At 43.1% G+C, this 13863-nt stretch overlaps 1 protein-coding gene across 1 annotated transcript in view; it reads left to right on the forward strand.

Annotated features, from left to right (window-relative positions):
* Window positions 1-13863, forward strand: part of LOC308328844 (zinc finger matrin-type protein 4) — a 74204-nt gene that overhangs the window by 24818 nt on the left and 35523 nt on the right. Inside the window, exon 3 of the mRNA XM_080782952.1 lies at window positions 8669-8846. Coding sequence (XP_080639078.1) covers window positions 8669-8846 — 178 coding nt within the window. The remainder of the gene's footprint in view (window positions 1-8668; window positions 8847-13863) is intronic.

Here is a 13863-nt window from a genome sequence, read left to right on the forward strand (position 1 = left end):
CCTTTTCTGTTCTTTTTGGCTTCCTCTTCTCCTCTGAATCAGCATTCATTCTGCGGTTTCCTTTACACACCGTGGCTCTGCAGTAGGAGACTAGCCGTCTAGAAAGACGGATTTGTGCTCCGTAACATGACACAGCGCTGCTTGCCGAAAATTGCAGACCAACAACCAACTCACGATGCATTGCGTCTGAGACATGTTGTGAGTTTTATAGGTAGGCCATCGTGCGAAGAATTCATATCAGAATCTCTATGGACCTAATGTTTGTTTAGAGTACGTTTTAACAAAAAAGGCAGCCAATTCTATGGACTTTTAATGTTTGTTGAGCGGTGCATTTTTATAGCACTTTTCCAATTGCTCAAAGCGCTTTACAATGGTTCATTCATTCATACATTGGGAGGTGAAGCGGTGAACAGTCGACGCCAGCGTCCTCACTTCCCACATCCACACACCAATGGTGGCGAGCTCACACCGACCAACTCATTGGAGGCATTGTAGGGTTCAGTGTCTTGCCCAAGGACACTTTGACATGTAGACAGCCGTGATTCGAACCGCCGACCCACGGATCAGTGGACAACCTGCTCTACCTCCTGAGCCACAGCCGCTCCACAAAGCTATGTGTGTCTGTATACATGTATGTATGTACAGTATGTGTACGTAGGTGTGTTAGGTGTCCCAGCACGGACGGCTGCAACACCTAAAGTGGCCAGTAGAGTACAGCACAGAATAAAGTGGCACAGAGTACACACAGTTCTATCCCTGGGCGTGTTCCTGGAGGTCTGGATGTTCTGGGGACCCCCCAGGGACCCCCACACGGTAACTCTGACATTTTTCGACTGTTTCGGACACGGAGCGGCTTGCGTCCCTGGGGGTCTCAAAGATTTAAAAAAATAAATAATCAAAGTACAGTACAGAGCACAGTACAGTAGCACAGTGCACACCCGTGTGATTTTGAATATCCAATGCTAAAATGACAAAGATGCTTTCCCGGTTTTAATGGGTTAACACCAGTTTCTCTCTCGTTTCATTTTTTGCACACTGCCAAGGAACAACCTATACACATATACATATATATATATAACAGACATAATGGTGGTCAGATTGGGCCGTCATGGACGACTGACGTCTCAGGCTGGCCACATGAAGCCATGTGGAGTCGTATACGTCATGGGTGACTGACGTCTCATCAGGCTGGCCACATGAAGCCATGCTGTTCCCATATGGACCTGCAGATGCACACATTTGTAATGTACACATTTGGCACTTCCCGGAGCTCCGAATGGAGTGCATTCACACAGACTGTGTGTATATTTAGACATCGTTTTCCCACTCTGGGACACAGAGGAGTGGAAGTGGAGGAGGTGGCAAAGGAGAGGCGGAGCGGCAGGGAAACAAAAGGACAGAGAGAGAGAGAGAGAGAGAGAGAAAGTACATAAAGACTCCTCATTACGAGATGTTTGTGTGGAGCAGACATAGGGAGAGGCGACACACCTAAACACATGCGTGCGAGTGCGCACACACACACACACACACACACACACAAACACGCACACACACACACACGCACACACACACACACACACACACACACACACACGCACACACAAGAGTGCGTTTCTACCAAATAGGTCACATGCAAATGGGCCTTCCTTGACAGATGTATATCTATTTATGCGTGACAGACAGAGGGAGATGAAGTGAGCGACAGGGTAACGGAGGCGGGCAGTGAGGGGGGGATGAAGAATGATGGGACAGAGCGACATGAAGAACTGCATCAGAGATGAGACTGTATAGTATTTATAAGACCGTTTGCCACGATAAGAAAACGCTCACAATAAATCAGATTATCGTGGAGATTTACATCTGGTGAAATTGTCCGTCTGCGTTGGATCTGCGTTGGATCTGTACTTGCACAGCAAGCAAGTGGGATCGCAAGTGCAAGTTGACAAATGCCATTTTAAGAGTCACGTCGTCTCTGTCGGGTGAAAACCTCATATGTCCAAAACTGTTAGTTTTCAGGATCCAAATTCTAACATACGGTAGCAAAAGTAGCAGATCTACAAGCTCGAAACTCCAGCTTGTGGATCCGCTACTTTTGTGTGACGCTATAGTACAGTATGATCAGGTACATGTATAAGGCATTGACTTATGAAAAAACCTCCAAGGTTAGAATATGGAGATAAGAGGTATCTGCCCGACAGCAACAATATTTTAATTATCACGATCATATCTTTAAATGCAATCATTTTGGCCACATGAAATTGTCATTTGTCAGCTTGTTGATTTCCAGTGGTGGATAAGTACATTTACTTAAGTACAATTTTGAGGTATTTGTACTTTACTTGAGTATTTCAAATCTCCAGTACTTTTAGAGAGAGAGCGAGTGCATTTTTCGGCGGCATCAGTCCGACACTCTACCCCAGCAGCGCCGCTTCTGATTACCGCTGCCGGAGAATACACCCGCTCCTTCTGTACTTTCTGTACTAGGCAAATATTGTACTTTTACTCCACTACATTTATGTGAAAACGTACTGTACATTTTGATTAGTATTCCAAAACCCGCACCACAGACCAATCAGAAGCCACGGTTCCATTTCAACCTTCATATGTCCCGCCCTATAGTAAGAGAGTGGCGACACTAGCGTTGACTCCCATTGTAACAATGGAATGCGGAAGTGCTCATTCTATCTCAATGGGATAGTTCCAGCCATAGGAGCAATGTTTGGAACTATAGCCCTATAGGCACCCGCTTTGCGGCGAGATCAAAGCATGTCGCTACTCTCCTACTCTACACTCTGGTCCCGCCTACCTGTGGAGAATAGGAGACTTTCCAGACTGAGCAGCGCAGTGACATTTCCAGATCTGCGGAACTCAGTGAATAAGGCTAAGAGCTCACATGAACCACATGAACCGCAGCGCCCCTGTTCTGCATGCGGGCCCATATTCAACCTTATCTTCGTATAATTGCTCCTCGCTAATGCTCATTATGCGATGGCACCATTTCCAGTTATTCCCTCTGTGTTCACACATTGAAATAGAAGCCATTGTTCTCCAGTAATGAAGAAGAAAAAAAACGTGTAGACATAAATGGCACCGACCCATGGTGAGCATTAGTGAGGACCCATATATTATACGGTATGGAGATGATGTTGGAAAAAGGTTAAATGTTCCCTTTTTATGTTTAATTCAACACTAAGGGCGTCCACCTGTTTCCAAATGGGTCGATTTGGTTACATTTGTACACTCTCTGAGTTACAAACCTGCACTAGCCTATACACGAAGGCCTTTGCTGTATTGTATACTGTAGGACAATTTAGATTGAAAATTGTAAATGTATTTTTTCCTTTGACCGATTCTACAGCAGTGGTTCCCATTTTTGGGACCCATTTTTTAAGATGAAAAGCCAGGCGACCCAATTCCCAATACTGTCTTTACTTGAATATATATATATATATATATTATTAGTCCCCACAGGAATCCGTGGAAAGTCTGGATTCCGCGGCGAACATTCCTAATTCAGCGGACAACAATCCTTGATTCCACGGCTTAGTTAATATTCCGCAGACATTAACTTATTTAACCTAAAATGACCATGCAGTTATCAAGCTATTTCTTTAGTAAAAGTAAAATCTTTTATGGGGGGGACCAGCGGAAGATGAGAAGAAATAAATTGAACAAATGCAGTGGGAATGAACAGTAGAACAAGCAGCGGAAGAGAAGACGAGGAACAGACACCATCCACCATGATGAGAGGGGCCGATATGATAACAAGGGAGTTGATGCTCGGGGTGCAATGAGATGATGAAAACTGCTCCCTGGGTGGAGTTAGTTTGTTTATTTATCACAGTCATGTGATGAATAAGTGGAGGAGAGGAGAGGAGAATGGATAGGAGTTCATGGCCTCAGATGATAAATCTATGAATATATATCAACCCTAAATGCGCGTGTGCGCACACACACACACACACACACACACACACACACACACACAAAGAGGGAGAGAAAAATGCACAGGATTATTACCAGGGGCGGAGATTAACAGTTTTCCTGTGGCAACACGAGATAACAGTTAATCATGCTAATAAAGCAGAATGAATGGATTCCATTGAAGTGAGAGGGAGAGAGATAGATGAGTCAGACAGAGACTCTGGGACAGTTCAGGGCCTTTAACACCATCACAGCACAGGGCAGACATGCAGGAGGGCCGGCGAGGACATGCCAATACGGATAAATATTTCATCAGCGCAACACACACACAGTCACTGAGACTGGTGCCCAGAGGAGAGCGTACTCAGTGGAAGCAGAGACAGACAGAGAGAGAGAGAGAGAGAGACAGAGAGACAGAGAGAGAGAGAGAGAGCTAAGCCTGGAAGGTAAAGGTGTCCTGAACGCTCGCATTCAATGTATGTGATGCTAACCCAGGCTGACATCACATAAAGACACATGCATGCATACACACTCTCTCTCTCTCTCTCACACACACACACACACACACACACACACACACAAGAACTGGTGTGCCATGCTCTTTGTCTTTTCTACTATTGTCTATTATCTGAGACGGCTTCTCTTCTTCTCTCCAACGAATTTTGACACCCGGACAAGAGAATGCACTGGTGGGCACAGATTAGAAAGAGAGAGAGGGAAAGGGGGTCATGCTTTATGAAGACGAACAGAACGATGGCTGGGGGAGAGGGCGGGGCGGGGGGGTGCAGCGGGTGAGAGGATGTGGGGAGTATACTGTACCAACGTGAGCGTGGCAAGTCGAAAGGAGAGAGAAATAGAAGACTGATTACTACTAAAGGAGAGAGAAATAGAAGACTGATTACTACTAAAGGAGAGAGAAATAGAAGACTGATTACTACTAAAGGAGAGAGAAATAGAAGACTGATTACTACTAAAGGAGAGAGAAATAGAAGACTGATTACTACTAAGTCGAAAGGAGAGAGAAATAGAAGACTGATTACTACTAAGTCGAAAGGAGAGAGAAATAGAAGACTGATTACTACTAAGCGTGTGCCAAAAATAGCAGATCCTCAAGTAGATCGGCTAATTCCGGAGGAGGAGAGGATATGAGAGGAGGGTGTATGTTTGTCCTGATCATTATAGGCTATAGACTATGGCGTCATTGCCGTGCCACGGCACACGCAACAATGGTTCAAGGTTGTACTTGTACTAAATACATCTTGTGTACAGGTACATAAGAGTTAACTTAAACAATGAGAGATTTCGTCCAAATATCGTTCTCTTGATGCGTCCACCCAGGTAAAAAAAAATACTAAATTTGTATATGTTTTACATGAAACTTGTAGTTAATATATATGACAGTCAAAGCAGATATAAGATCCATAGTATTTTTTTGTAAAGTGAAACTTATATAATTTTGTCATTTATATGAACTATATAAAACAGTCAAAGCACATATAAGATCCATAGTATTTTTTTGTAAAGTGAAACTTATATAATTTTGTCATTTATAGGAACTATATAAAACAGTCAAAGCACATATAAGAGCCATAGTAAGTTTTTGTAAAGTGAAACTTATATAATTTTGTCATTTATAGGAACTATATATAACAGTCAAAGCACATATAAGAGCCATAGTATTTTTTTGTAAAGTGAAACTTATATAATTTTGTCATTTATAGGAACTATATAAAACAGTCAAAGCACATATAAGAGCTATAATACGTTTTTGTAAAGTGAAACTTATATAATTTTGTCATTTATAGGAACTATATAAAACAGTCAAAGCACATATAAGAGCCATAGTACGTTTTTGTAAAGTGAAACTTATATAATTTTGTCATTTATAGGAACTATATATAACAGTCAAAGCACATATAAGAGCCATAGTAAGTTTTTGTAAAGTGAAACCTATATAATTTTGTATCTTATAAGACCTATATGTGACGGTAAATCCACATACAATATTCTTAGTAAATTAGTATAAATTGAAATACATATGTGTGTTGTCAAACTTGTAGAGTTGGGCAAACATCAGTGAAACCAAAATCTGATAGGATATTGTATAGAAACCATACAATACAGGCCATGTATGTCACAGAGACATCCAAATTAAACAAAACCTAATCTTACAATGAAATAACATGAGATGACAAAATAATGAGTTGTATTCCCTTTTACATTTTATGACTCCTACATTATTTAAGATCCCCCCACCCAGTGCCCCCCCCCCCCAGCCAGTGTCCTCCCCAGCCAGTGACCGCCCAGTGTGACACCCCCCACCCAGTGCCCCCCCAGTGTGATGCCCCCCCCAGCCAGTGTCCCCCCAGTGTGACACAAGCCCCCAGTGCCCCCCCAACCAGTGCCCCCCCAGCCAGTGCCCCCCCAGCCAGTGTCACCACCATTGTCCCCCCATGTACCTCCCAATGCATTTTATTTTATACTGCTATGGTAACTTATAAGAATCTTCTAAAAAAACAAAAAACATAAAGAGAGCATATCAAACACTTCACATATGTCAGGATGTGTCTGGGTAGCTCAGTCGGTAGAGCTCTCGCCTTAAGACCACAAGTTCGTGGGTTCGATCCTGGGCACTGGCAACTCAGCGTATGAGTAGCACAGCTTGGGTGCGGTAAGTGATGCAGGAAGAATTTGGAGTTGATGGTATAGTAGGTGTGGTGCTCTATCTCAGCAACTATCTCCCAGGGGTCTATAGCGCATATGTTTTTTATACCTATCATACACTTCACATATAAAAACTTATATATAGTCATAGATAAAACATATGTTTTTTTTATAACTATAAGGTATAATGTATTGGCTGACATATAACAATGTTATAAAAATCATATAAAAGAAGCATACTTTTCTTGTAAATGAAATGGTTACAAACTATAAAATACATACTATAATGGTATTTTTTTTATATATGGAAAGGATATATCTCATATAATTTAAAACTACAAACATTGTATGGAACATGTAAGGAAAATACAGTTTGCCATGTACTTACCTCATAGATCACATACATGTTGTTTACTTGATTCATACATGATTCACTTTATTGTCTTATATGAGGATTGTATGAAAGGTGCCACTTTCAAGAGTTCACATATAAAATCTAGTATGTACTTTACATGACATACATGTAAATGACATACATAAAAAATGTAAATACTTACTATTGGAGGCAACAGGACAACATATATGTTTCTTCTACTTTTTTTTCCATATGGGTAGTCCTACAAATCGTATAAGCCAGCGTGGGGTCCTTTCTGTACAGAGAACTGTTTCTCAACCGGTGGGCCTGGTAATAACTTTTTTTTAAAACCTCAAATAAAACAAGTTTTCTTTGTGAGAGTATAGAAACTTGTATACCAAGTTAGTTTCATTGATCCTAGCTGGAACACATTCAAATAGATGCTCTGAGTGGTCATATGGGTGGGGCCTGATCCAGAAAAGGTTGAGAGCCTTTTTTAGCATGCTGTCTGTCCCCCATTGTTTGCTATGGGATTCCCTCCCACAACAGAAGACATGCACGCTGCTGACAGTGCCCTTGACCAAGGCGCTGGGCTTGGTCCCCGAGCACTGCACTGTGCCCGCTCACTCACTGCTCCTTAGGACGGGTCATATGCAGAGGGCACATTCCTCCAAGGGAACAATGTTGAATCCCCCAAAAATAAAAACAGGCTTTCACTACAGCTTTCATATGGAAAGATGGACCATTGCATTGCATTTTCATTGAAACTGCGTTTCAGAAGGTTCCCCTTCCATGACCATCATCATCCATCACCATTCTATCATCTCAGAAATGTTTGACATCTGAAAGAAATTCTAAATGTGAATTTAAGCACATGCTATTTGTGTCTGATTTTACTTCAGACATGCTAGTGTTAAGGACACAGCATTGCAATGACTTGCTTCTTGACAATTGAGTTATTTGTCAGTTTAAGATTGTGATGTTGACAAAAAACATATTTTTCTTTTGCAAGCTATTGCAATATACTCAACTGGATACATGTACTGTATCTAAATAGAGTTGAATCTATATAATACGTTCTGTATGTATGGCGCCATCGTGAAATAATGCCTTCATGAACAGAAATAGGAGGAGGATAACTTGCAGTATGCAGTATTCTCACGGACTGCTCTTCTATTGCTGTAGTACAGAGATGCTCTGAGCGAGGGTGTGTGTGTGTGTGTGTGTGTGTGTGTGTGTGTGTGTGTGTGTGTGTGTGTGTGTGTGTGTGTGTGAATGCGTGAGTGTGCATGCATGAGATATTTCAGCTTGGTTTGCCTCTCTCTCTCTCTCTCTCTCTCTCTCTCTCTCGGGGGGGAGATCTCTCCACTCATCATCTTCAGTAGTGATGAAGCAGCGATGGTTGAAGGGCTGAGCAACAGTCTGAGTCCCCATCGGCTCGCTGGAGAGATGAATACTTGATCGGCCTTGTAGTCGTGTGTCATTCAGGCAGTGCTGTCCGTGTGCATGTGTGTGTGTGAGCGCGCACGTGCGTGCGTGTGCCAAAGCCAAGCAAGGTCAACGCAGAATGTCCTATTCTCTTACTTCCACTCCTGCCCTCTCCCTCCTCCCCTTCATTCCCCATCTCCTCGCATCCCTCGCTCTCCCTTGTTCTCCTATTCTCTCTCTATCCCTCTGCTCCTCCCCATACCACCACCCTCTCCACCTCTCCGTCTGCTTCTGTAGGACAGTGCGGAGACAGAGGTGGACCGGAACAAATGCTGCACGCTGTGCAACATGTTCTTCACCTCGGCCATAGTGGCGCAGTCCCACTACCAGGGCAAAACCCACGCCAAGAGAGTCCGCCTGGTGCTGGGCGAGCCCCCCAGTTTACCCGCAGCCACGCCGAGCCCGACGACCACAGGTACGCACGCACTACGCACACTCCCCTCCTCGTTCCATCTCCTTCTCTCCATCGCTGTTTCTTCTTTCTTGTCCTTTCTGATTTGGGCCAAAGAGCGTTTATATAAGGTCAGTTTGAAATAGTCAATAATACAAGCTCATGCTTGTGTATCGTATGCTAACTAATCCGGTAACATGCTTGAATGTTGCACGGGTTGGCATATATTTTCAAACGGCATCAGACACTATAGGTCAACAATACGGTCGTGGCCAGCAATTATATACAAATGTTTGTATTCACTACATCCATTTATGTGTGTGATGGGTTCTAGGTGTTGTTCAGAATCATGATTTTACACAAAGTGGGGTGTGGGTACCAGATTGACAGATTGTACTTGGTAGGTCATACTTGCAGTCAAGCTTTGATTACTCATGTACATTTTGTACATGAGTAATCAGCTGAAAGGCCAACTTTTCCTGCAGTCGATGTCCACGCCAATGTTGTTTGGCCTCAGTCTGTTTTGTACACAACCCTTCTAGCTGTTTCTACCTAGTCTAGCCTTCACTACCACGCTGGAGTCTGTAATTAATCCATCAGAGATGGGCACGTTTTCATTTGTGCGTGCACACACACGCACGCATGCACACACACACACACACACACACACACACGCACAGTCACAAAGTCACACACACACAGTCACACACACACACACACACACACACACACAGCTGTGGGAATGAGGCTATAATGACCCCTGTGCCAATTCACTTCTGGGCAGGAGGAGATAAAGAGAATAGCACAGTGTGTTTTTTTTTCATCCTGGCACTGGTGGTGATGTTGGATTGTGTCCTGTCTGTCTGTCTGTCTGTCTGTCTGACTGTCTGTCTGTCTGTGGTGCAGACTGGAGGAAAAATGTACAGCTTCTGTTCTATTGTGGTTGTCGTTCTTCTATTTTGGCCTTTTGCTACAAGTGTTCACACACATGCAGTCACACTGGAAGACACATAGCTACAAGCTGGCATTAATTTTCAATGGAAGCCATGAAGACACATAGCTACAAGCTGGCATTCATTTTCAATGGAAGCCATGAAGACACATAGCTACAAGCTGGCATTCATTTTCAATGGAAGCCATGAAGACACATAGCTACAGGCTGCCATTCATTTTCAATGGAAGCCATGAAGACACATAGCTACAGGCTGCCATTCATTTTCAATGGAAGCCAGGGACATGAAGACACAAAGCGTCAATTGACTTTTGTAGCTGCTAGAAAATCGGCAAAGCTACAATACAAAGTTGAGCTGACTTCAAAGCTACAAAACGACCAAAACTTACAAAAGTGCATTTCCACTCAACTTGGCTTTTATCTCCACACAATTCCTGCTTCTAATGCTGGAAAACATTCTCTCTGCTAGTTCCTTCTAATGCTGGAAAACATTCTCTCTGCTAGTTCCTTCTAATGCTGGAAAACATTCTCTCTGCTAGTTCCTTCTAATGCTGGAAAACATTCTCTCTGCTAGTTCCGTAGTCGTTTGTCCGACACTCTTGATGGCGTCAACGAGCTCAATGTGCAATAATGAAACAGTGACAATACATCTGTTGTGGAAACAAGCCCCTTGACCTCCACTGTTGAATCATCCTATTGAAACAAGCCCCTTGACCTCCACTGTTGAATCATCCTATTGAAACAAGCCCCTTGACCTCCACTGTTGAATTATCCTATTGAAACAAGCCCCTTGACCTCCACTGTTGAATCATCCTATTGAAACAAGCCCCTTGACCTCCACTGTTGAATCATCCTATTGAAACAAGCCCCTTGACCTCCACTGTTGAATCATCCTATTGAAACAAGCCCCTTGACCTCCACTGTTGAATCATCCTATTGAAACAAGCCCCTTGACCTCCACTGTTGAATCATCCTATTGAAACAAGCCCCTTGACCTCCACTGTTGAATAATCCTATTGAGCAGCAATGTTGCCGTTGCCAAATACAGACGGAATGCCGTCTTTCACACACAAAGGTGTGAAACTACATGAATGCAGTTATGCACACAGCTACAATGCATCCATCAAAAGTACTATTATTTCTAGTTGACCTGAAAAGCTCTTAAACTATAGACGCACCAATTGACTTGAGAATTACTGCAGCCAACCCTCAACATTTTATTCATCCAATAGACTATTGTTCGTTAAGTGTCCGTGCTGGCAAGCTTCCTGCTGTAGCGCATACAGTGATTTGATTTGGTATGCAGCATTGGTTCCCAAACCTTTTAGCTCCAGATCCCAAAGAGGGTCCCTCCCCGGGACCCAAACTAGATTGGCAAATAGCTCATCTAGATCTGCTATTTTCACTACTAAAAAAGTATTTTATTTATTTATGGAATGCACTGGATTTTTCTTTTGAAAAAATGCTTTTATGAACAATTTACATTTTTGTTTCCATTTATAAACATCATTTGAAATAATAAAAAAAATTACCCACAAATGGGTCCCGCGACTCCGTGTTTGGGAAGCACTGGCATACATAATATAAAGTCACGCACACACAAACACACAAACTGTGAAACATCCACTCAAGTATACTGCTGTGACTGTAGTCAGACTTTGGCCCACTTGGGGAGGAATTGTCACTTCCGTACATGCCGCTCTTCCATGCAGTTTGCCTAGTTTTGTGACAGAGGGACCTGGAGGAAAAAGAGAGAGCGGGAGTGACCTGGGATGAGAGGAAGGAGTTTTCAAGAGAGATTACAGTCAAAAGTAGCCTTTATGATCGCTCCGAGATGAGGACACCATGCATGCATGCATGCAGACTGACTGGAGCACACGCACGCACACAAACACGCTCATACATTCACACACATGCACAGACACACACGTCACAGGGTGGCACACTCACGCTATACACAGGTGAGTTATATGTACACGCAAGGCATTTGTGCATGAATATGCAAACGAACCCAAGCACACACGTAAACACACGCATGCAGGCACACATGCACACACATTCACACACACACATGAGTGAAAAGCCAGGGCTGTGTGATGACGCCCACTAGAGGGTAAACAGTGGAGAGTACCTGCTGCGCTTGGCCTTTTTACTCAGCGCAAAGCCCCCCCAGTCCCCGGCCTGCACATGCACACGCACACACACGCGCGCACACACACACACACACACACACACACACACACACACACACACACACACACACACACACACACTATGCCCCGCTCTGTGAAAAACAACTTACTTCTGCTACACTGTGCACAGATCACAGTCAGGATAAAAGGAACGTGTGAAACAAGGAACAAACAGAGACAAACACAACAGCTAAATCTCCCTCTCTGTTGCGTGTGTGTATGTGTGTGTGTGTGTGTGTGTGTGTGTGTGTGTGTGTGTGTGTGTGTGTGTGAGAGCACGAGACCTTCCACTTCTCACCCATGCATGTGCAGATTTCATGCACACACACATTCAGATGCAAGGCAGAGATTGTTTTTAGGGTGGCCTTGGGCGGTCGCATACTTAACACAATGCACAGAAACACTGCACTAGTTTCCACTGTACAGCCTAGACTAGAGCTACACGTTAAAAGCCACTAGTGTTTAACTCCTAGACATGTATTTCGTCAAATGTTTGTTGCTGTCGGGCAGAAGCCTCTAATCTCCATGTTTTAACCTTTTGTGTTTTTTCATGCTATAGCGTCACGCCTCATTTTGAGCATGTCAATCTGCTACTTTTGCCGTTTACAGTTTTGGACATAATTGTGCGGTTTCCTCCCGACAGAGACGATGCGTGCATGTTTAACTCCCTAGGGACGCTATTTGGGGGCTCCATACTTCAGGGCTGCGCAATGTGTTCATTGCTAGTTTACAACCGACACAGTTGTCGTTTTCATGGCCAGCGTGCCGTGCACGTTATGAAAGCACCAAATGTGCTTTGGCCCATCTGTTGCGCCCATGCGTGTGTTGGTCTTAAAATAAGGCCAAATTGTTGGCCCATTGCTATATCTTATGGGGCATAAGAAAAGTCAGAAAGCGATTGCACCAGCTCTGGCCTCGTCTAAAGCCTGATACAGTTGATGTGCAGTATTCCCCTGAACGTATATTGTAATTCTTTATGTTTTTCTTTTAGTACAGTGACGCCCGTCATACACAATATGCAAGACACAAGAGTGTTGCATAAAAGTAGTGAAAATAGCACATCTACAACCTCACAACGTGTCACGTGTCTCTTTAAATCATTATAAAAAGGTACGGTTTAACATATAAGGTTTCCACCCGACACAATATTCAAATGAAGATACAGGCCTACAGTATATACTGTAGTGGAGACAACTGCTGGCCAATCACTGAATTCAGCGGTCTCTTATTTTTGCATAATGACCGCTGAACTCAATAACAGACAGTTGTCTAATCAAACTAAAGGCTCAGAGCACCTGCTCATCTCAACCTGCGGCGCTTTATGGCAGCTATGTAAACAAACACACAATATCATTGCTCCCTCTCTCCTCTCTTTCAAAACCTCACTCAAAACCCACCTCTTCAGGATAGCTTTCCCCAGCTGAGGTCTCGTTTATCCTTTTATCTTTTTAACCCTGTATCTGTTATGTTTTGCTTTGTTTCTTTTCTTAATAAAGTCTGTTCCTAGTATTCCCATGTAAAGCGCTTTGGGTATTTAGAAAAGCGCTATATAAATTTGAGCTATTATTATTATTTATTATTTATTACAGCTAAACATTGGCTACAAGAATGTTTTTGGAAGCGAGACATAACCGATATTCGGTGACGTACGTGTGTCTATTGCTGCACTCTGGATGCACCCGTTATAAATTAATGGAATATTTGTATTACCGTGAGCAATGCAATCCTTTGGTTTGCTACTTTTGGGTCAATTTATAGATTTCTTTATTACAGTTTTTCACGATTGTTAACACACACAAATCGAAAACTTGGCACAATTTGCACAACCTTCACTTCATGTACCTAATCGCTCGACACAATTTGCACTACATCACACTCCCTTATCTGCATTAGACTC

This window comes from Protomyctophum bolini (assembly GCF_963924005.1).
Source record: "Protomyctophum bolini genome assembly, chromosome: 14".
Classification (NCBI taxonomy): domain Eukaryota; kingdom Metazoa; phylum Chordata; class Actinopteri; order Myctophiformes; family Myctophidae; genus Protomyctophum; species Protomyctophum bolini.